The sequence below is a fragment of the Pan paniscus genome, chromosome 4 (genome assembly GCF_029289425.2).
Source record: "Pan paniscus chromosome 4, NHGRI_mPanPan1-v2.0_pri, whole genome shotgun sequence".
Taxonomy (NCBI): domain Eukaryota; kingdom Metazoa; phylum Chordata; class Mammalia; order Primates; family Hominidae; genus Pan; species Pan paniscus.
This window is the reverse complement of record NC_073253.2, coordinates 173,221,667-173,245,869: the sequence shown is the minus strand read 5'-3', so window position 1 is coordinate 173,245,869 and position 24,203 is coordinate 173,221,667. Positions and strand designations below refer to the sequence as shown.

General features: G+C 51.5%; 1 protein-coding gene across 1 annotated transcript in view; it reads left to right on the top strand.

Annotated features, from left to right (window-relative positions):
* Positions 1–24,203, top strand: part of COL23A1 (collagen type XXIII alpha 1 chain) — a 351,166-nt gene that overhangs the window by 286,728 nt on the left and 40,235 nt on the right. The window contains exons 4-5 of the mRNA XM_034961132.3: positions 11,598–11,605; positions 13,631–13,657. Of these exons, the coding sequence (XP_034817023.1) occupies positions 11,598–11,605; positions 13,631–13,657 (35 nt within the window). The remainder of the gene's footprint in view (positions 1–11,597; positions 11,606–13,630; positions 13,658–24,203) is intronic.

Sequence of the window (24,203 nt, the reverse complement as noted above, 5' to 3'; positions counted from 1 at the left end):
AACTGAAATGAAAAATTCAGTAGAGGGCTTTGACAGTAGATTTGGGCCGACAGAAGAAAGAATCAGCAAACTTGCACATACGTCAATTGATATCATCCAGCCTAAGGAACAGAAGGAGAAAAGAATGAAGGAAAATGAACAGAGCCTCAAAGACACTATCAAGTGTCCCAACATACACATAATGGTAGTCCCAGAAGGAGAGAAGAGAGAGAAAGAAACAGGAATATTTGAAAAAAAATGGCCAAATCTTCTTAATTTTGAAGAAAACCATTAATCTACACATCTAGGAAGCTCAACAAACTCCAAGGATGACAAACTCAAAGAGATACGTACCTAAGCACATCATAGTTGCATTGCTATGCTAAAAGCAAAAAAAATGAATCTTGGCCAGGCATGGTGGCTCACGCCTGTAATCCCAGCACTTTGGGAGGCCAAGGCAGGAGGATCACATGAGGTCAGGAATTCAAGACCAGCCTGGCCAACATGGTGAAATCCCATCTCTACTAAAAAAAAAAAAAAAAAAATACAAAAGCTAGCCAGGCGTGCCTGTAGTCCCAGCTACTCAGGAGGCTGAGGCACGAGAATTGCTTGACTCTCTCAGACCTGGGAGGCGGAGATTACAGTGAGCCAAGATCATGCCACTGCACTCCAGCCTGGACAACACAGTGAGACTCTGTCTCAAAAAAAAAAAAAAATCTTGAAAGCATCATGAGAGAAATAGCATATCACAGAAAAGGGATGCTCAGTAATATTAACAGCTGGTTTCTCATCAGAAACCATGAAAGCCAAACGGCAGTAGGATGGCATATTCAATAAATGACAAAAGGAAAAAAACTATCAACAAAGAAATCTATACCTGGCAAAACTATCTTTGAAAATGGAGGCCGGGTGCAGTGGCTCCTGCCTGTAATCCCAGCATTTTGGGAGGCCGAGGCGGGTGGATCACAAGGTCAGGAGTTCAAGACCAGCCCGGCCAAGATGGTCTCTACTAAAAAAAAAAAAAAATACAAAAAATTAGCCGGGCATGGTGGCATGCACACGCCTGTAATCCCAGCTACTCCAGAGGCTGAGGCAGAGAATTGCTTAAACCTGGAGGGGCGGAGGTTGCAGTGAGCCGAGATCTCACCACTGCACTCCAGCCTGGGCAACAGAGCGAGACTCCGTCTCAAAAAAAAAAAAGAAAAAAATTGAAGGAGAGTAGCCAGGCACGGTGGCTTATGCCTGCAATCCCAGCACTTTGGGAGGCCGAGGTAGGCGGATCATCTGAGGTCAGGAGTTCTAGACCAACCTGGTCAACATGGTGAAACCCCCCTCTACTAATAATACAAAAATTAGCTGGGTGTGGTGGTGGGTGCCTGTAATCCCAGCTACTCGGGAGGCTGAGGCAGGAGAATCGCTTGAACCCAGGAGGCAGAGGTTGCAGTGAGCCGAGATGGTGCCACTGCACTCCAGCCTGGGTGACAGAGCCAGTCTCAGTCTCAAATAAATAAGTAAATAAATAAATATGAAATAAAAATTAAAAAATAAAAGAAACTAGAAAAATAAGAACAAACAACCCAAAGCAAGCAAAAGAAAAAAAAATCATAAAATCAGGGTAGAAAGAAATGAAATGGAAAATAGAAAAACAGTAGAGAAAATCAACAAAACCAAAAGTTGATTCTTTGAGGAGATCAACAAAACTGACAAACCTTTAACTAGACTGACCAAGAAAAACACTGGAGTCTCAAATTACCAAAATCAGGGCTGAAAGGAAAGTACATCACTAGCAACCTTAAAAAAATGAAAAGGATTAAAAGGAAACACTAGTAACAATTGTATGCCTACAAATTAGATAACATAGGTGAAATGGACACATTCCTAAAAGACACAACTGCCAAAACTGATTCAAGAAGTCAAAAATCTGAATAGACATGTAACAAAGAGAAAGATTCAATCAGTGATCAAAAAACTTCTTACAAAGAAAAGCCCAGAATCAGATGGCTTCACTGATGAATTCTAACAAACACTTAAAGAAGAATTAATAACAATCTTTCACAAACCCTTTAAAAAATAGAAATGGAGAGAACACTTCTCAACTCATTCTGAAGCAAGATTATCTCTGATACCAAAACTAGACAAAGACATCACAAAAAAAGAAACTATAGACCAATGTCTTTTATGAACACAGACATAAAAGTCCTCAACAATACAAGCAAAGGAATCCAGCAAAAGGATTATAAACCAAGTGGGATTTAACCCAAAAATGCAATGTTGGTTTAACATCCAAAATCAATCAGTGCAGTACATCATATTATTGAATAAGAGATAAAACCACATGATCGTCTCAGTAAATGCAGATAAAGCATTTGATGAAATCCACAAGTTTTCTTTATTTTAAAAAACCGACCCAGGCTAGGCACAGTGGCTCACTTTGTAATCCCAGCACTTTGGGAGGCCAAGGCAGGCAAATCACTTGAGGTCAAGAGTTCGAGACTAGCCTGGCCAACATGGTGAAACCCCGTCTCTACTAAAAATACAAAAATTAGCTGGGTATGATGGTGCATGCCTGTAGTCACAGCTACTTGGGAGGCCAAGGCAGGAGAATGGCATGAACCTGGGAGGCAAAGGTTGCAGTGAGCTGAGATCGCGCCATTGCGCTCCAGCCTGGGTAACAGAGCAAGACTCCATCATTAAATAAATAAAAATCCACTCAACAAATCAAGGATTTAAAAAAAACTTCCTCAACTTGATAAAGGACATCTATGAAAAACCCACAGCTAACTAATAGCATACTTAATGGTGAAAGACTGAATGGTTTACCCCTAATGTCAGGAAGATGACAGGGATGTTCACTCCTGCTACTTCTGTTTAACATTGTGTTGAAGGCTTTAGCCAGGACAGTTAAGCAAAAAGGAGACACTAAAGACATTAATATGGGAAAAGAAGTAAAACTCTCTCTATTTGCAGATGGCATGATCTCATGTATAGAACATTGTAAAGAATCCACATCTGGCACATGTGCCCCTGAACTTAAAAGTTGAAGAAAAAATAAATTTTTGCCAACCTCGAGTGAAAAAAGATACTCTTTCATATTTTTTTCTGAATTTTTTCTTTTTACATTTGAATCCTTAATCTATATGGAATTGATTTTTTGTATTTCGTTTGAGATACATATATAATTTCATTTTTCCCCAGTTTAATTTTGGTGAAGACCAATCTATCAATTTTTTCTTTTGTAATTTGTGCTTTTGGTGTCATATCTAAGAAACAATTACCTAACTCAAGGCCATGAAGATTTATTCCTGTGTTTTACTGTAAGGATTTTAGAGACAAATCAATAGCCTAACTTCCCATCTTAACAACTAGAAAATGAGGCCGGGCCTAGTGGCTCACACCTGTAATCCTAGCACTTTGGGAGGCCAATGCAGGTGAATCACTTGAGGTCAGGAGTTCGAGACTAGCCTGGCCCATTCTGCTCCTTTAGGGAAAAGTCCCTGAAGGTTGTTGTCTTTATTCTGGGGATGGGTTCATGCTTCTGAGAGCTGGGAGCCAGGGTGCAGCATCTTACCCGAGCTGGCTGAATGGGAGAGGAAGAGAGGCTCAATCAGGACCAGGGAGAGCAAGTCACAGGCAGAGGGGAAGTTGGGAGTCCAGGGGCAACAGAGAGGAGCAGGTGTGGGGCTGTGAGCAGGGACAGTGACCCTGGCAGCCTCAGGCCACTGAAGCCAGCCCTCACCTCCTGGTGTGTGGGCCTGGCCCCTGCCAGGCTGTGGGAAATACTCCTCCCCATTTGCATTTCAGGAAGGCTGGACACACCCTTTGGGAAACACTGGAGACATGATTGTTCCCAGAGAGGCTAAGAGCTTAAGGTGGGCATCGGGGACTCTCAAGATCACCACGCACCTCTGCTTACCTGGTAACACAGCAAGCAGCTTGCCCACCTGCTCCTAACCCCGAGGTGTGAATGGGCAAGGTTCCCAGTTTGAGGAACTCTCTTGGGCCACATCCATTCAGCCTAAGAGGCCCCAGAATCATCAAACCCTCTACTTCATCAGATGCTTTCACTTATTTCCCAGGTCATCTGGCTTTTACTGAATTGCTCCCACATTCCTGACAGCAAAGTCAGTGGAACCATCCTATGCTTGGAACACATGTTTGAAGGCCGTGCGCAGAAGGGCTGGGCCTCGGGGCACCACCATGTGGTCACCTGGAAGCCCTGCAGCCAGCTCTTTCTAAGCAGGAACCCCTGGCTGGCCTGGACCAACCCCTCTGTCACATCCATCACTGTTGGATGCCCAGCTTGCTGCAGGCCGTACAGTCCATATCCAGAGGCTGTGGCAGCCACAGCACAAACCTAGTACAAGAAGTCAAGTGCAGAGGGCTCCGAAGACGTGACGGCCTCCAGGCGCTCTTGCCCTCTTCAGCCCTCATCCATTCAGCACATGCTGACTAAGTGCTTGTGCCTGCCCAGCTCCAATCTGGGCAGCAAGGAGACAGCATGAACTGGGCAGATGTGGTCCCTCTTAGGGAAGTGCCTTGCCGGGGGCTGACAGAAACAGTCCCCGACCCACAAGTAAATAACCACTACCGATTGCAACAGTGCATGGAAGGAAATAGCCAGGGAAAGATGATAGAAACCAATGGGGGAAGGGTGAGGAGACATCTTTGTCTTTGACATCTCTGTTTTTTGTTTGTTTTTTTGAGACGGAGTCTTACTCTGTTGCCCAGGCTGGAGTACAGTGGCCTGATCTCGGCTCACTGCAACATCTGCCTCCCAGGTTCAAGCGATTCTTCTGCTTCAGCCTCCTGAGTAGCTGGGATTACAGATGCCCACCACCACACCCAGCTAATATTTGTTTTAATATAGATGGGTTTTTGCCATGTTGGCCAAGCTGGTCTCTAACTCCTGACCTCAGGTGATCCACCCGCCTCGGCCTCCCAAAGTGCTGGGATTACAGGCATGAGCCACCATGCCCAGCCTTGTTTTTGACATCTTTGGATGTCACAGTCGTGGAAGGTTTGTCCAAGGCAGTGGCAGTGGAGCCATGCCATGCCGGCTGCAGGAACACAGCCAATGTGAATGTCTAAGGCTGAAGGGAGCTGGCAGCTTGGGGAACTGAGAGGGAAGGGTGGAGCAGAGCACCGTGCCCAAGGGCATTGGAGACTGGCAAGGACTGGGCCATGCAGGAAGGCTGGGCCAGGAGTTGGGATTTCATTCCGTGTGCCATGGGAAGCCCTGGAAAGGGGTTGGGCATTTTGTAAACGCCCCTCTGGCTGGTGGAGTTGGGTGCCCAGGAGAAGGAGTCGGATTAGGAGGCTGTGACGCTGGTGCTGGCATGAAGCAATGGTAGCCTGGTGACATGGTGCCAGTAGGGCCCAAGAGAAGTGGTGGGCAGTGTGTTTTAAAGTCTTGTAGATGAGCTTGAGGTGGACTGTCCCACGAGCAACGAGATCAGTCTCCGGAATGCTGCCATTCCCACTCTGCCACCCCTCTGGAGACCATGGATGGTGCCATGGGTTTAGGGTCGTACGGGACTGCCTCTGGCTGGACTACCGCCTCACCAGCCGGGTGATTCAGACACACACCCTCCCGGGGACCTCTGGGGAAGCTCAGTACACATTACAGCTCTTTCTGTGGTAGGAAAAAAAAAACGGCGTGGCTGAGAAAGGGGGCCTGGGTCCTCCCACGGACGAAAGTGCCTTCCCAGCAGCCCCTGCGTGGGATCTGCGGGGGTCGTGAAGTGCGTATCTCACCTCTCTCTGCCCCAGGTCAGAAGAGGACATGACCCTGGGCATGGTAGCCTTACTGGGCCTCAGTTTCCTCATCTGTAAAATGCCCCTAGTGAGGTTGCAGCAGGGGTTACGTGAAATGCTCTGGGGAACGCATTCAGTGGAGCTGCCTGTGCGTGAGGAGTGCTCAGTGAGGGAGCGATGTTTACTCTTACAGCCCCTCCTTCGTCTCATCTGGGCTGCACTTCACGTCAGTCCCCAGGGCTCTGCTCTCAGGACCTCAGGCTCTCAGAATAATAATCCCAGCCTGAGCTTCCCTGGAGGCAGCTTGGACATGAGTGTGAGGAAAGGCAGCAAAAGCTGGGAGGAGCAAAGACACAGAGCTTTCTCCAGCCACTGTCAAGTTCAAGTGTGTTGACGCTTTTGACTCAGTGAGCTATACACAAATATCCAATGGTGTGAAAGAGCCCAGGGTGAGAGGTCAGTCTCCCTGCTGCTCCTGCCCTCTGGCCATTCGGCCCCCCTATTCAGAAGCAACCCTGATGACCACTTCTTGCACCCACACCTAGAGATGTCCTGTTTATACAAACAAAAGTCTACAGATCATTTTTACTACATGCCATTCTATATCCTTTTAAAATGCAGCAATACGCCATGGAGATAGTTCCATATCAGAACTTACAGAACATTACCTTTTTCATGGCTGCATAGTATTCCATCTGCAGCTGCACCATCCTCTATTTAATCAGTTCCATCTGTGCCATTTCTAATACTTTTACTATCTCAACACTTCTGTGATGAGGACTGTTTTTATACCACACCTTTTTACATATGTGTTAACATAGCTGCAGAATACATTTCTAGGAGGATAATGGCTGTGGCAATTGGCACATACATTTTAAATCTTAGTATTGCCAGATCACTCTCTGGAGAGAAGGTTCCAATTTATCCTGTCACCAGTGTGTGAGGTGACTGTCCTCATTGCCCTTCACACAGTAGGTCATGAGATTTTTTTCATTTTTTTAATCTGATATGATTGTAATTTTAACCTTCGTTTCTTTTGTTATGAATGAAGATTAGCACTTGTAGCTACAAAAGTTAATCCTCATTCATAATCCAGATATTTCAGGGCTATTTGTATTTTCTGTTCTGTGATCTCTTCATTCATATCTTTGGATATCTTGTTTCTACTAGGTTGCTAATGTTTTGAGAGATATCTTGTAGGAATGTTTGTATGTCAAGATATCTAGCCTTTGTGACATGAGTTAGATATATGTTTGGTAGGTTGGCTTTGTTTTTGAGCCAGAGTCTCTCTCTGTCACCGAGGCCGGGGTGCAGTGGTGTGATCTCGGCCCACTGCAACCTCTGCCTCCCAGGTTCAAGCAATTGTCCTGCCTCAGCCTCCCAAGTAACTGGGATCACAAGCACACGCCAGCACAGCCGGCTAATTGGTTTTTTAGTTTTTTGTTTTTTTGTTTTGTTTTGTTGTATTTTTAATAAAGACAGGGTTTCACCGTGTTGGCCAGGCTGATCTCAAACTCCTGACCTCAAGTGATCCGCCTGCCTCAGCCTCCCAAAGTGCTGGGATTATAGGCGTGAGCCACCACACACGGCCTAGGTTGGCCTTTGACTTTGCTTCCAAGACTTTTTGCCTTGCAGACATTTTTTGGGTTTATGTGGTTGGATCAGACTTCTCTTTTATGGCTTCTGGATTATGAACCATAGGTGGAAAAGCCTGCCCTCTCCCAGGCTAGAAAGGAATGTTCCCACATTTTCTTCTAGGATTTTTATGGTTTTCTTAACATGTAAAATCATTGATCCTTTTGGAATTCATCCTGGTTGACGCTGAGGCAGGGATCCAATTTCATTTTTTTGTGATAACTAGTGGTTATAACACATCTCCCCTTACCGTTTCCAGAGGCTCAGGTGTGGGGCACTGGGGAGGGAGCTCAGTAGTGATGTGGGGAGGGAGCTCGGTAGTGATTTGGGGAGGGAGTTCGGAAGTGATTTGGGGAGGGAGCTCGGTAGTGATTTGGGGAGGCAGATCACCACGTGGAAGGCACCACTGGGTTCGGGCCATTGTCTTAGGAACAAGACAGTGAGGAGGGAAGTGTCAGGATCAGATCTGCATTTTGAGAACTATGACCCTGGCCCCAGAATGGGAGACTGGGGTGGTGATGGGGTGTCATTCCAGAAGCCATCTCTGATCCCACGTGCACCCACCTCATTGCTAGGCGGTTCCAGCCCCTGGGTCACCAGCCCTCTCTCCCACAGTACTTCTGGGTGAATTCCTATGAATCTTGATAGCCACATAGAAGCCCCTTACACAGCCTGGCCTCTGGACTCTGTGGCCTCCTCTCCTCTGATAGGCTTGGCCTCCTCTGACAACAGCCTCTCCCTCCAGAGGTCTTGCCTGATATAAATGCAGCATCCACAAATTCTCAGTTCACAAATTCCAGCCCATTCCCTCTTCCTGACCCCCACAACCCTTCCATCTCCAGCCTTCAGATCCATGGATCCCAGCCCCTTGCCCCTCACCCCTCCAGCTGGAATCCTGCCAGCTGCCCCATGCCAGACCTCCCTGCTCCTCCCTCCTCCTTCATTCTCACTCAGCAAAAGCCCCACCCCGGACTGAACCCAGTCCCCTCCACATGCTCCACTCCAGTGCGTGCAGATTACCCAGCTGGAGAGAAACAGCCCCAGCCCCCGTGGCCCTTTCTGCTGCCTGGCTGAGGCCACATTGTCCAACCCACTCAGCCTCTCCCGCTCAGTCCCCGAACACCTCCTGCAGCATCATCACCTGAGGCTGACGGCCTCGCTTCCTGCTTCACTGAGAGAGTTGGCACAATCAGAAGAGAACTTGCCCGAACTCCCACCTCCATGGCACATGCCTAGCAGCACCAGGCACTCTTCCTCCTGCCGTCTCCACAGATGGACTGTCCAGGCCCCCATCTGTGCCAGCGCCAAGAGCCAGCCCTTCTCACCTCCTCAAGAATGTGGCTCTAGGAATCTCCCCTCCTCCCCCACACCGAATCCTCTCTCTCTGCTGGACCACTCTCATCCTACAAACATGTGGCCATGTCTCTCATCCTAAAGAAATACCCATCTCCAGGCCCCACTCCCGCAAAGCAACTGTTCATTTCCTCCCCTTTGCAGCAGAGCTCCTCAAAAGCACCCACTGTCCGCATCCCTCAACCCCCTTCTCTCTGAAACCCTCTCCCATCAGACCCCCCTCCCGTCACTCCCTGGACATGCCTCTGCATTGCTACATCCAGTTCCTGGTCTTCTTACTTGACCCATCAGCAGGGCAGTTACTTCGTCCTGTGCACAGGCGATCGCTCCCTCCTGAGACACTTTCTCTACTTTGCTTCCAGGACTTCTTGATCTTCTCTTTAACTTCCAGCAGTGCCACGTGTGCCAAGCTTCTGACCCCTTCAGCCAAGCCTGCCCCACTACTATCTCCCCACCTCTGTTGACGGCAGCCCCATCCTTTCAGTTGCTGAAGCCAAAACTAGGGAGATCCTCTTGGCTGTGCTGTCAGAATCAATCCAGAACCCAACCACATCCGCCACTTCCACTGCCACCACCAGCTGTGAGCCACTGTCCTCTCTCCCCTGCAGCATGCAGTAGCCTGCGGGTTCTACCCCTGCCACCCCCCACAGGGGGATCTTTAAAATATGAGCCAGGTCTCACCCTCTCTCTGCTCAAGGCCCTACCCAATCGCCCCACATTGCCCCTCTAAAGCCACCTCCCACTGTTTCTTGCTGTGAGGGAGAGAGCAGAGGAAGGGCAGGAATAGAAGGGAGTGTGTGATCAAGGGATGGCTTTGCCAGCCGAGGAATTAGAGCATGTTTCAGAGCTGTTGGGCAGGACTTGCATGAGAGGGCAAGTGTGACTAAGATCCAGAGGGACCGTAGATGGGGCCAGGCTCTGGGCAATACAGAGGGGACAGTGGCCTAATTGAAGGTGGGTCAGTTCTTCCAAGTTAACCTGAAGACATGGAGAGGAGGGCAGGTGCAGGGGCAGGTGCGGGCACAGGTGCGAGTGCTGGTGCAGGAACAGATCGAGGAGGAGGGGCAGGTGGAAAGGCAGGTACAGGTATAGGCATAGTTGCAGATGCAGGTGCAGGCACGGGGGACGTACAGATGCAGGCACAGGCTGAGGTGCAGGTTCAGGCACAGATGTATACAACTGGTGTTGGAAAGGCGATGGCGAACCTATCCAAAAGCTTTTGTTTGCTTTGGAAAATAGGAATCAAGGTCATTGGCTGACAGTGAGGAGTCAGCTCAATGGGATGTCCAAGTTGCCAGCATCTTGCTCTGTTCCGCCCTGATCTAGACTTGGGGAAAGCACTGTCCCCCATGTCATCATCCTGGGGTGTGAGTACATCAGTGTTTCAAGCCAAAAATCCTTGTCATCTCTCTCCTTCCTCTATGCATCGCTACTGTGCGAGCCCCATCTCTCCCCTGACCAACATCTTCTGACTCTCCACTCCCCCCTCACCCACCAGCACCTGCATGGGGACACCTCAGCGCATCTCCAGGTGCACTCTTGCCCCTCCCCATCGCTCCTCCTTGCAGAACCCTTCGCTGACTCCCCTTCACCCTTAGAACCAAGCCCCCCAGACCATGACATGGAAACAAAACCCCGGGCTTGGCTGGCCCTGCCTTCTCCGGCCCTCCCTCTGCTGCAGCAGCCTTCACCTCTCCTGGATCCTCAAAAGCCCACGATCTTGGCATGTTCTGAGCTTGTCCATCTCTGCAACACTCCTCCCTCCTCTTTTCTCACCCTCTGGACTCGGCCCAGCCTGGGTCAGGGCCCTTGTGCTATGCATGGAGCTTCCTGGCCTTCTTCCTGTGTAATGTCCTCTTAAGGATCTGTCTGCTTAGTCAACATTCATGAGTCAGGGCTCTTGCCTCTTGCACTCACTACTGGTCCCGTTAGTTACCCCCATGGCTCCTGGCTCATAGTTGGGACGTATAAATCGTGCTGGCCGCTGACTGCCGGGTGCTGCCTCCCCGTGTGGCCTCATTCTTGAGTGAGGTTCGGGGTCTGGTTTGGCAGCCGCGTGGCTTAGCGCACAGAGCCTAGGGGTGGTAGAGTTGGGAGACCTCCTTCCATCCAGCATGTGCTCGCTCCACCCTAATCAACGATGTGGCCCCACACAAGTCGCTGCTCTGTGAACCTCTGCGTTATCAGCTGTCCAGTGGAGATGTTCATCAGACCTCTCACAAAAGATGGTTGGGAAGGTCAAATGCAATAACGAGTATGCAACATGCTTCACAAGCTGTGAGGTGAAGCCCCTGTGGGCCTCATAAGGGTTCTCTGTGAGCCCTCATCTGGTAGACAAGCCTCAGCCGCAGCCCCAGGCCTTGCTACTCCTCATGCATTTCTAACCCTGGAACTGGGCAGCAGGAGCCCCCTCCCCCAAAAAGCCACACCCATTTGCCATTCCTCCCAGTATTCTCTCTGTCCAAAATGTTTGCTCCCCCAGTCTGCCCTCAATAGAAACAAACTATCCCCTCAGGCGCACCAGAGCTTGTCCCCTAAGTAGGAACAAGTTCCAATTCCTACTCAGTGCCAGAACCCAAAGCCGCCTGGTGACATGAATGCATGCACCCATGCATGTGGGAACTGTCACCACCACCCCCGTGACCATCCCGGCCCCTCCAAGGGCAAAGGTGCTCCTTCTGCTCTGCCCCCAGCTTCAGGCCGTGGCAGGAAACAGCCATGGCAGCATCAAAGCCTTCCGGGGAGAGGTGGCCAGGAGCCGTGCTGAGGACAGGCGAGGGGACCGTGCTGAGGACAGGCGAGGGGACCGTGCTGAGGACAGGCGAGGGGACTCTGCCTTCCACACTGACTGTGGCTTCTCTGCTTGTGTTTTGCAGGTCCTCCAGTAAGTGTCCTGGACTGTGCTGTCTGCTTCTGAAAGATAAGATGTTTGGTTCTCTCTCTGTTGCAATTCCATGAACATAATTTTGGTTAGGGAGGTGTGTCCTCAGAAAACATCAGTCCTATTAAAAAGTGGCCAGGTGCGGTGGCTCACGCCTGGAATCCCAGCACTTTGGGAGGCCAAGGTGGACAGATCACTTGAGATCAGAAGTTCGAGACCAGCCTGGCCAACATAGTGAGACCTCGTCTCTACTAAAAATACAAAAATTAGCCAGGCGTGGTGGTGGGTGCCTGTAACCCCAGCTACTCGGGAAATCGAGGCACAAAAAATTGCTTGAACCCAGGAGGCAGAGGTTGCAGTGAGTCAAGATCGCACCACTGCACTCCAGCCTGGGCAGCAGACAGAATGAGACTCCGTCTCAAACACAAAAACAAAAACTCATGTGTTTGGGGGGAAAAAATCAGTCATACAGGAGTCATGTTATATTTTAATTTGTAGATGAATGCAGGCACAGAATTCCACAGGCTTGACCTGTTCACTGGAACGTTCTGTGACCATTTTCCTAGCAAGAGAGCCAGCGCACAAGCCTGGCTGTTCCTCACCAAATCTTGGGCTCACCTTGGTACACAGAAATGCTAGCACCATGCCCGTAGCTTTAAAATGCTTTGTGACAGTTGATGTTTCTAGATGCTTCAGTGTCCCGTGCTTTGGCAGAAAGAGCTGTAGAGTTAGGCAGTTGTCCCAGGAATTAGTCGGGCTTGACCACTAGACCCTGGGGTTCATGTTTCTTCTTTGCCAGAATGTGGATCAGACAGCTGAGACCTTGTGAGCACACACCTGGCTGGTGAGGGCATGGCACTGGAGCAGGAGGAAAATGTCACTGCATTTGTGAGGGGTGTGAAGGGTATGAGGGAAGCACTGGGCAGCTCCCTTGAACTTCTCCTGGCCGGCCAGAGGCAGCTTTGAATGCAGGGGATTGCAAGTGGCCCTAGAAATCCCATTCATTCTCCAGGGCAAAGGATGTGCCTGCCTTTGATTCATGCTGTCAGTTTTTCAGAGCCCGGTAAATCCCAGTTAATCCACTCAAGAAGCACATTGACAGTCAGAGCCAAAATCAGCCTTCTCAAGGAATTCCTTTCAGATGAGCCCTTTTATTTTTTACTTCCATGTACCATGATTCGTTTCCCGATCAGTGCCCTTCGGAATCTGGGCTTCTCGGTGCATGCAGCCCCACCGTGAGCCAAGCAAGACAGCAGGATTGTGTTGATTTATTGGCTTCAAGCGATGTTTGGCAGCTGAGTTCTTCCTGGCTGTCTCAGAGAGGCTAGCGTGTGTGAACTTGCTGAAGTACCTAACGCCGGGGGCTATAGAGTGTTTTTTTTGTTTGTTTTTTAACTTGGCAGTTAAAATAGTAAATGAATTAAACAAATGCAGAAATTCTCAAGCTGCGACCTGGAAGGGTCTGACCTGGGAGATGGGTGCCCAAGTGTGGAACACAGGCAGGGTGGTCACTGCTCCAGGGTCTGGAACTAGGGGGCAGAGAAGCATCCAGCCACAGTGAACGCCCCCTGATATTCCTGGCTTCTAAGGCTCTCTTTCTTGGTTCACCCCATCCCAGTGGCAACTGAGAGGAAACAGGCTGTCTTCCAGGCCTCTCTGCAGGCCTAGTTTAAGGAGCATTTTCAGTTCCTGGTTGGTCATGTGGCTGTGGCTCCACCCTCCAGAACCCCACGTCCCCACGTGGCATTTACCCTATGCCTGGCCAGCGTGGGGAGGGCACACATGTGACTGTGCCCAGGGCCCCGATGAAGCCCTGAGGCTCTTGGTCCCTCCAGCCTGGCCCTCTGAGGCAGGAAAGGGCTGCTCTGCCCCCAAGACCCCTGGAGCCCTTGAGTCCTCCCCCTGCAGAGGAAGTCACCAACCAGCTGTCGGGGGGCGGGTGTGGGTCTGGGCCCTGACTGAGCTCTAAGTGTTGCCATATGGTTTCTGCCGAAACTCTGATTATTAATGACATATTAATTACCACAGGGGCAATCAGGACGAGATGGCTACCCGGTAATTTGTCATTTATTTTTTGCTCTCTTCACCCTTTTCTCTTAAACCAATATTCTTTCCCTGAGCCTTGATTTAACTCTGTCTGCGCTCCTGTCTCCTCCTCTGCTCCTCAGCAGCCGTGGTCTTTCTGTGGAGGCGATTAGCGTGAGCTCTGGGGAGGTAAAGGCTGCACAGATCTCCAGGGCTGCCCTGGAGGCAAGGCAGAGCACCTCGAGCAGGTGTCTGGGTGGCACTGAATCCACCTGCCACTGCTTCTTCAGTAAGTCCAGCCAAGAGCCAACAGTCCGGCCCCCGCACTGTGGCGTGCTCCACCGGAGGGCTGGGCCCCTTCCCAGTGGGCAGAGGACTCCCTGTCCCATGCACCGCGCCTCGTCATCACTCGATAACAGGAGACTGGCTGGTTCCAGTTTGGCTGTGGTGTCATCCCTTGGCAGATCTCTTAAAATTAACCCAAAAGCTAGCGCATTCCTGGGATAGATGTCCTAGCCCCGGCCAAGTGAGCACCACGTCAGCAGCAAGACGCAGCGTGGCTGTGCCGCTGTCAGGTCCTGTGCGGGGGCTGAGGGTCGTGGCAGCAGCATCCGGAGGTCCTGGGATGTCAGAAAGAGCAGGGGGAGCCCAGCAGCAGAAGAGATTGGCAGGGCCGTCAAGGGAGGGGCAGATTCATTTTGTGCCTCCAGGGCAGGAGGATGCAGGGAGGGAAATGCTGGCTGATTCGGGACAGATCTGTGCAGTCAGGACGGCTGGCGATAGAGAGCAGTGGTCCCCGGTCCTGCAGGGGAGGAGAGGAGGCCAGCCCCAGCACCAGGGAGACTTGACGTGGGGTCCACTCTGCTTCCTCTCGGCTGAGTGACCTTAAGAGAAGGTGCTCACCTTCGCTGAGCTTCAAGTTCCTGCTCTGTGAATGCAGAGATGAAGGCACACAATGTGTCACAAACCCAGCCCTCCAAGACTTGGTGGTAACTCTGGGGAACATTGACTTCATGCTGGAGTGGCCCCGTGCTGGGCTGAGTCAAGTTTGGGATCTCCCAGGCAGTCCGGGCAGCTCCCCAAGCAATGAGCAGCCTGGCCTCTCAGACTCTGCGGAAGAATGAAATGTGAAAACCAGCTGGGACCCACCCTCATCCCATGGCACACCCGGGGTTAGGGCCCTGCCGCAGTCCCCAGCTGCTCTTCTGATTAGGCAAGGGTCAGGCTCCCGTCTCCTGCACACGGCAGCCCGGACCTTTGGGCGTCCAGCATCTTGGGGAAGCACAGGCTTTCGCTGGAAAGTTTAGCCCCGCATCTTGGCATTATTCGCTGTACCAGTACCGGCTCGGGAGGACCGGAGACTAACAGAACCACTCCTGGCATGACGCAGCTCCCTTCACCCCGGGTTACTCTGTATTCACAGGTCCAGAGGGGAGAGGGTGGGGAGTACATGAGTGGTTTCCTCCCCCTCTTCTCCATTGTTTCCTCTGAGCAAAGTGACCCAGCGGTCCGTTCCCCACCAGCCTCGAGCATCGGAGAGGATGCTGCCTGCTGCCCCGGGGGAGGGGCAGGGGGCTTGTTCTCAGCCACACCAGAGCAGGTGCCAGGGTCTGCGTCCCACAGAGGCCTCTTCTCCCTCACTCCTTCCTCCCAGGACCCAGTTGGGTGCCGGCAGCTGGCCCTGTGGCTGACAGGCAGGAGGCTGGGTGCGGATTGAGTAGCTGGGCGTGGCTCTCATCTCTGCAGCTCACTCGCTGTGAAGCCTGGGGAAAGGAAAGCCCCTTGGCTTACAGCACCCAGAACGCGAGTCAGGCCAAACCCGGGGCTGCTGTCCCTGGGGCCACAACAGGACTGTCGGGAATTAAAGACGAAGCTGAGCGTGGGGGTGGTATCGGGCTCCCTCACACCTGGGCCTGGCCTGGAGAAGGGGCGCTGTGACTGTCGGGGCTGGGAATGGAGAGATGGATGTGTGTGGAGCCCCGCGGGCGTCCCTCAGGCTTGACACTGGGAGCTTTCTTGGAAGGAAGAGAGCTGGGGTCCAGCAAGCCCCCCCACTTCCTCTGTGTAGGCAGCTCTGGCAGCCGCCCCTGGTTCTACCAGCAGCTCCCCAGTCACTGGGAGGCCTGAGCAAGCTGGGCCTGGTGAGGGATGAGGGGACCCTGTCAAAGTCTCCAGGAAGCTGGTATCACAGCCCATGATGGCCTTCTTTCTGAGGTCGCCCAGCCCCAGCTTACACACAGACCCCCATTTCCACACGGAGGTAGGAGTCTTCCCTGGGTGGGCTGGATTCAGGGCGTTCACGTCGCCAGCACCAGGAGCAAGACCAGCTGTGTGCCTCCAGACCCCTCGTTCTCACACCACCACCTGGGCCACTCCTTCCGTGAGACCCACAGGGTGGGGCAGACACCCCGCTCAGCTTCCCCACTCGAGGAAGGGGAGGACCTTTTGCAGGCTCCTGGGGCCCAGTCCTGAGTGGAAATTCCTATCTCTTGGCCTGTGGAGGACAGGAGGGCTCTGCCCGGCTCTCAGCCTGGGGTATATTTGCAGATGGCTCCACGTGGCCATCCCAGAGGCTGGGGTGACTGCCTTGTGCTGAAGGGCCTGGGCCACCTCGGAGGCCCCTCATGTGCAGAGGATCACCGTGGCTTTGAGTCAGTCACCTGTGTGGACTTGGGCAGGCTACTTGGGCCTGGGGAGATCACACCTGCAGAGCGGGGTTAACTGAGTGTGAGACACAGAGGCCATTTCCAGTCCTGTGTGTGGCAGCCCTTCCATAGATATCACTGTCTTTCCTCATCGTTGACAGTCTCAATAGAAGAAAAGATGGGTTTCAGAAATCATTCTAACTACTCAGTATAAATTTGCAATATTTGGAAAGAAAAACACCTTTGAGAATGGTCGGTTTTAGAAAAAGCATTTTTTGGTTTTTTGTTTTGTTTGTTTGTTTTTTGTGTTTTTTTGTAGCTTAGTAAACTTCAGGACCAGCCTCAGGGGGGACTTACTTTTTTCTCTTTGTGCCAATACCTTATCACTTTCTAACAGCAAGGATAGAGTCCGGCAGGAGACTCTGGTGGTGGAGACTGTCGGCGCTTTTCTGGATTAACTCAGGCTGGCTCCCTCAGCTGAAACCAGGTCCATGTGTGGACCGATAGGAGTGGCTGGAGGACACGGGGCATAGGGGCCACCCACATCTGTGGGGCAGGTTGTGGACTTGAGGAAGTCAGAGCCGACAAGGGCCCAGCTCGCCCTGTCCATGCCCTCCGTGTACAGAGGCTGGCCTGTCCTCTCTGCTCCCAAGGATGCATTAACAGCCTCTTCTGATTACAACAAAAAGCATGTTTATTGTAAAACATTTGGACAATGGAGAAAAACACAAGGAAAAAGCATCTCTAATTCTGCCACTCACAGATAAGTCCTCTTATCTTGGTGGTGGTTCTAGTATTTCTTATATCCAAGTTTGCTTTTATATTTATTGCTTTAAAAATAGAATTACAAGTGCCTTCTTAGTGCAGTGGGCAGCACGTCAGTCTCATAATCTAAAATACAATTACATTGGACATACTTTTTTGTACTATTTTTTTCACTAAATATAGCATGAGACTTTTCTGCATCATTAAAAATCCTTAGAGAATGTAATGGCTACATTGTATTTGATCCGATATATCATTTATTTAGTCTCAAAGTTAAATTATTTATATTGACAATTTTTCACCCTTACAGTCAACATCCTGGGAATAAATATAGCTTATTTCCATGATTATCTCCTTAGAATAAATGACTAAAAGTGGAATTGCTGCACCAAAGGGTTTGCACATGTGTAAGACTTTTGATGTGTATTGCCAAATTGCCCTCCAGGAGACTGTACTAATTTACATTCCCACCAACAATGAATAAATGCTGTCTCTTTCCCCAAATGCTGGCCAACTGTGGGTATTACACTTTTAAAGCTATGCCAATATAAGTTTTAAAATATATACATATATGTATGAATATTGTTTTAATTTAGGGCATATTTTAATTAGAAGTAGTCAGAGATTAAACTAGTTTTGATAAGGTTTGTGTAATCCTGTCACCTCGTGGTAAAGGTTGGAATTGCAGGCATAGAGTTTAAAGAGGAAATCACCCGTGTTTAAGAGCTTTTGGATCCCAACTGGTCCAGGGACGGAAGACATCATAGAATCAACAGCATAGGGATAATTCCTAACTCAGAACATTGTGAATCAAAAGTTGAGCCTTCAGAGGAGCCCTAGGCACGGCACTTTTGCATTTTGGGGTAGTAATCAGTATTTATGTTGATAAAGTGATTTGCCCATCTCAGAAATAGGAGGCTTGGCTGTGTTCAACAAATCTGGTGGGTGTCATACCCTGGCCTGGGCACTGGGGTGGCACAAAGATGGATCAGGCCCAGTCACAGTCTTTAGAGAACCATATGGGAATGGGAGTTTGCCCTGGGATAGAGAGGAATGAATAATTAGAAGCTCAATGTCATCTTCCCAGAGGTATCTTGTTTATCACGAGCGCTTTTTCCTTCTCTAAACTGTGGCGTCTGACTAAGATGAAACCACCTGTCACTCATGCAGGGCTTAATCTTGCCTGAACTTTGACTTACACAGAAAACATTAGACTTTCTCATCATCTCCTATTTACAATGTCACAATGTTTGCTTTTCCTCTTCTTTGGTAGTTTGATTGTCTTCACTCTTAACATTAAGCTTTAGTGACTTTCTGGTTTGTTTTACACATTCAGAAAGCTATTTAAACATTTCTTCGATATCATTTAATGTACTTACAAGAGAATAAAACAAGGATGTGATGAGAGTGTTGGCTGGGTGAATGGACAGGTATAATTTGGATTAAATAATCAGAAGGTTCTTGAGGAAAGTAACATTGAAGTGAGACTTAAATGATGAAAAAGCTGCAGAGATCTTGGGGGAGATCCCGGCAGAGGAAAAAGCAAGTGCACAGGTCATGAAGTTGGAGCAAGCTTTGTGTGTTCAGGTACACTCAAGGTCAGTGTGGCAGGAGTGAGTGAGCAGGTGACAGGGAAACGATAGAAAGTGAAGCCAAAGAAGCTCCCAGAGCTGCACCAAGTAGAACCAAGACAGAGGCGAGGGCTGGGGGATGGAACTTGACTCTGTGTTTATAGAAATCACTTGTCCCGGCCGGGCACGGTGGCTCACGCCTGTAATCCCAGCACTTTTGGAGGCCAAGGCGGATGGATCACTTGAGGTCAGGAGTTCAAGATCAGCCTGGCCAATACGGTGAAACACCGTCTCTACCAAAAAAAATAAAAATAAAAACACAAAAACTAGCCAGGTGTGGTGGTACATGCCTGTAGTCCCAGCTACTTGGGAGGCTGAGGCAGGAGAATCACTTGAACCCAGGAGGCAGAGGTTGCAGTGAGCCGAGATTACGCCACTGCACTCCAACCTGGGTGACAGACCAGAGCGAGACCATGTCTCAAAAAAAAAAAAAAAAAGAAAAGAGAAAAATCACTTGTCCCCAGAGATAGACTGCCAAGGGGTTGGAGATCCCCCACTCATGGTGCTTCCTTTGGGAACAGAGAAGAAAAGACTGTCACCCTTCATCTCCCAAAGCCCTTCCAATGTGCCAGGGAAGCAGGTGCAAGTATTGAGTGCTTGCTGGGTGCACACTCATGCATGCCGTCTCACCATGGGAGGCTAGTGGTTTCAGCCCTACCTGACAGATGAGAAATCTGAGCTCAGAGGGTGACAGGACTTAGCTGAGACACACGGCCTGCTTGCATGCCAAAGCCTGGATTAGCACCCAGGCTATGTGACCCTACTCCCTCACACCAACCAGCCAGCCGCTCAAGCTGTCTACAGTAGCAGGGCCGGGGCCAGGATGGGCTGCGTATTGGCAGGAGAGTGCTTCTCAGACCACCCCCAGAAACACATACTTGGAGTGGGTGTTTGGTTTCTCCTGCTCATACCTGTCTGTATCCAGCCCTGCTGCTCCCTTCCTAACTACTGTATTCCACCCCGGTATCAAATTGTTAGGATGCTTTCCTGCTTTACGAAAAAAGAAAAACAAAAACTAAGTCTAACTTAAACTTGAAAGTCCATTTCTTCATTTCACCTCCTCTCCTACTCCTCATTCGTACCTCCGTGTCATAGCCATTATTAGAAATTAGGAAGAATTTCTAATCTTCCCCTGGTAATGAAATGTCCAGTTCTGTATCACTGTGCAGGGTGTCCCTGCAGAGGAGCAGCTGAACGGAGCAGGGCATGCTCAGCCTGGGCAATATGGCAAAACCCCATCTTTTTTTTTTTTTTTTTTTTTTTTTCGGAGACAGTGTCTTGCTCTGTCGCCCAGGCTGGAGTGCAGTGGCATGATCTCGGCTCACTGCAACCTTCGCCTCCTGGGTTCAAGTGATTCTCGTGCCTCAGCCTCCCAAGTAGCTAGGAATACAGGTACGCACCACCACGCCTGGCTGATTTTTTTGTGTTTTTAATAGACACAGGGTTTTGCCATGTTGCACAGGCTGGTCTCGAACTCCTGAGCTCAGGCAATCTGACCACCTCGGCCTCCCAAAGTGCTAGGATTACAGGCATGAGCTGCCAATCCTGGCCGAATCCCCGTCTGTTTTAAAAAAATAAAAATTTAAATCAATCAATTAATTATTAAAAAGTAGAAAAGGCCTCCCTGGCTACAGGGCAGAAACTGGAGGAAGGGGTGCGGGTAGGAGGCGGTTGCACTAATTTGCTGGTGAAGCCTGAATGACTAACAGAAACGAGGGCTGGCAGGCGTCACAGGTCAGCTCTGAGCACACCCAAAACCACACACACGGCACCTCCTGGGCCCCGGAGCGCCGTGCCCAAGCCCCTCTGGAGTCGAGGGAGCGGTGACTGCACTTCATCTCCGGCCTCAGTCCTGGGAGCAGCGACAGCCGGGGCCCCAGGGGACTGCGAGAGCTCTGGGCTGAAATGTGGTCTGTGAGACGGGGCCTCGGCCTGGGACCAATTTTGAAATGAAGAACTCGGATGGACGGTTTGGAATTAATCAAGTGAACAAAAAAGGCCCACGGAGCACCGCACGTTCACACGCTCTCTTGCACTCTTGTAGTTCAAAAACAGCTTTGATTATAAAAATGTAATCAGTTAAACGATTTATCTGAAATATCCCAAATTCATCTGTTTTTAGATTTCAACATCCTCCATCTCATTTCCGTCTGACCCCTACAGTGCCACCCCACAATCCCCAGATTCTAGTGAAGCTGAGACCGGATGAAAGCCGACTCCGGAGTCCCTGATAATGGCACGCAGACTGGAACCTCAGGGAGATGCAACCAGGGCCACCATGCTGGCCGTTCTCCCCAGGGCCCTGAGTCTCTTGAGTCCAGCCTCTTGTCTTGGTCCAGCACTGTGTCCCCAGTGTCCCCGTGAGTGTCCCATGTGGGGCAGCCCATTCACAGGAGGCAGCCACCCCAGGTCAGTGGGGCCCGAGCTGCTGCTCCGCCCTCAGCTCCCAGATGACTCCTGTATCTGCTGCAGTTTTTTGCATCCTCCTGGCAGCAGCCCAGGTACCTCCTGTCCACACCTAGCTCTGGGAGGAGACTTAGCAGGGACAGCAGTGTAGGGGCCCAGCAGAGGGGGTTGGTCCTGCGCTTTGCTCTTTTGCCTGTGATATGTTTGCAGCGTGGTCACTGGCTGGAACCGCCTCCCACTTCCCCAGGCAACAGACCAGCCCCACAGCATCCTCGCCCCATCACATGGAAGAACATGTTCACAGACCTGCACAAGGTCACCGAGCCAAGCCCAGGTCTTCGAAGCAAATAGACTAAAGAGAAAGCAGTGATTTGGGTATGAAGCTGCCCCCACCCAGGACCCAGGGCTGGCACGATGTCCAGCCCATGCAGTGGAGACAGAATGGGCCCAGGGGTCTATAATCCATGTGGCCTCAGGCACGTCCCTAGCCCCGCCAAGCCTCAGCCCCTTCAGCTATTGGGGGAACCAAGGAGATGACGCAGGAGAGCTTCAGAGTTGGGCACACGGACTGGGTTCAGGGACCGTTCCCACTGCTCTGTCCATTACCAATGCCAGCCAGGGAAGCCTGTGAGGCTGAAGGCGCCCCTTTTGGGCCTGCGTCCTCAATGGCCAGCGTCCTGGCTGATCGCCCAGGCTGTGGCCCGAGGGCAGGAGTCCAGCGCAAGAGTCCGCCAGGGCTGGAGGCCCCCTTCGGCAAGTCAAGCGCGCCCTCTAGTGTTCCCTGGCCGGGCACGAGAGCCAGCAGGATGGACGTTCATTCAGAGAATCGTTCCCTTCACCGTTGTTGATCCATTCAGCGGGTATTTACTGTGTTCTCGTTATGTACGAGGCGCTTCGGCATTTGGGATGCAGTAGCGGGAAACACATCCAGGGGTCCCTCCCCACTTGGAGCCTGTGGTTGAGTGGGAGACAGAACAAAAAACTCCCACAAATTCCAGCTTCACTATGCCTCGTGGCCAGGGCTAGGAGGCGGGGCTCCCGTAACCCAGACCTGGCCTGGTGGGGGTCAGGGGCACCGCCTTGAGGAAGGGAGGTGTGAGTCGAAGTCAGAAGGTGAAGAGGATGCTGATAAGTGGGGAGTTTCAGGGGGAACATCCAGAGAGGGTGCACCCAAGATGGGCCGGGATGGTAAGGGCGTAGGGGGAGGTGAGAAGCCCGTGGCCCTGGAGCACCCAGCCTTGAGGAATTGGCCATCTCTTGTCTACTCCGGAGTTCCACCCCGGGTGGCTGGACAAAGGGGCCCACAGCCCCACCCAGCCAAGCTGAGAGCCCTCCCCGGGCTGGAACCTGAGGCCTCGTCTTCCCAGCCACGTGGAGGTTCTGGGCACAATTGAACCAGGCGCTGCAAGGTGGAGGGTCTGGCCTGAGAAGGACCAGGCTTAAACAAAATCTTTGCAAACCCCTCAGTCTGCCCGGGGAGCAGTGAGTTGCACATCACCAGGGGTGTGCGAGCCAAGGCTGCACATCCTCCGGTCAGGAAGGGCGTCTGTGGTGGGCACTGGAGCCACGTGGCTGGTCACTGTGGGAGGAGAGGTGGCAGGAAGACAGAGCAGTGAGTCCGTAAGTGAGAAACTGGGGGGGGCGGGAGCTGAAGAAGGCTTCTCAGAAGAGGTGACACGTGCGTCTGGAAGGAGGCACTCAGGAGGAAGAGGAAGAGGTTGTCCTTGAATGCCAGGCCAGGGGTACAGCTTTGCCCTGAGGGCAGTGGGTGAGGGTGTGCCAGGTGCTACAGCAGCCAGAGGAGGGGCAGGCAGCAGGCAGGGCACAGGGCTCGAGCAAAGCTTTGGGCTGGTGTCCTGGCCTCTCCGAGCTCCAGATCTTCATCTGTGAAATGGGGATGATGAGGCTTCTGCCTGGCCGGTCTGTGATCAGGGCCAGTGACATCTAGATAGGGAGGGAAGGGCCCACATTGCTTCAGCTCCACTCTGTTCCCTGGCTTCATTTGCCCCAAGGCTGGCCCAGCGCGTCACAGCTGCTCTCATCAACCCACCCTTCCTCTGCTGCCTGCTGTGAGCCCAGATCCAGGGAGCCATTCCATCCGCAGCACACTCAGTTTGCAGAGGAGGAAACGCGCTCCAGGGAAATTCAGCAGCTCACTCCCAGGTCTACGGGGCAGGACCTCATCATCAGGATGTACCCTGCTCCTTCCCTGTGCAGGAAGGATGGGTATGTGGGGCAGGAGGTAGGGGGCCTGGTGGAGGCTGGCCCAGGAGGGTGGGAGGACTGGAGAGATGGACCTGAGCTAGCATTGCAGGCTCACGGGCTCACTGACGCTTGCAGCCGCCGGCAAGGGAGAAAATGGATGAGGCTGGCTGGGCGCAGGAGAGCAGAGAAAACGGCAGGGCCTGGGGTGAATCGGGGCACCCGCCCCATCGGGGTGCAGTTCCGCACATGCAGTCATCACTACCACATCTTCCAACATTTCCAGAGAAGCTGGAAATCCAAATTCTATAAAAATCCTTTGCATTTTTAAGGGTTTCAACCAGTTCTTTACCAGTGGGTGACAATTGTCTGTGGAAACCAAGGAGGGCCCACCCCACAGCCTAGGGGGCAGCTCTCAGGGAGGCTGGGAAACCAACCATGCCCCAAGGGTGGGGCAGGAGGGCAGAGCTTGGCCTGGGCATGGTCCAGGGGCCACAGGGCGAGGCAGAGTGACTGCAGCTTCAGTGTGTGCTGCGAGCTGTCCTGGTCACGCTGTCTCCCTCTAGACTGCCTCGTGGAGTTTGGCCACGCTGTGGCGGTCACCCTTCTGTGAAGGTCACACTTCCGGTCAGCTGCTGCTCCCTACTCTGGATTTCCACCCCATCCATGGCTGGCACCAAAGTGAGCTGATGGTGTGTTCCCCCAGACTTCCTTCCACCAGAACAGCCCTCTGTGCCTGAGCTGGTGACCCGGGCAGCTCAGTCAGACACATCCCGGCCCGCCAGTCCCATCCTCCATCCTCCGTCACCCCACGGGGGTCAAGCTCTTTCCTCTCTGCCACCTTAATGAGGAACAGTATTTTCTGATACCTGACAGGGTAATCATGTCTCTCCCCACCAGTCATGGGCAAATGTGTCATTTCAGCAG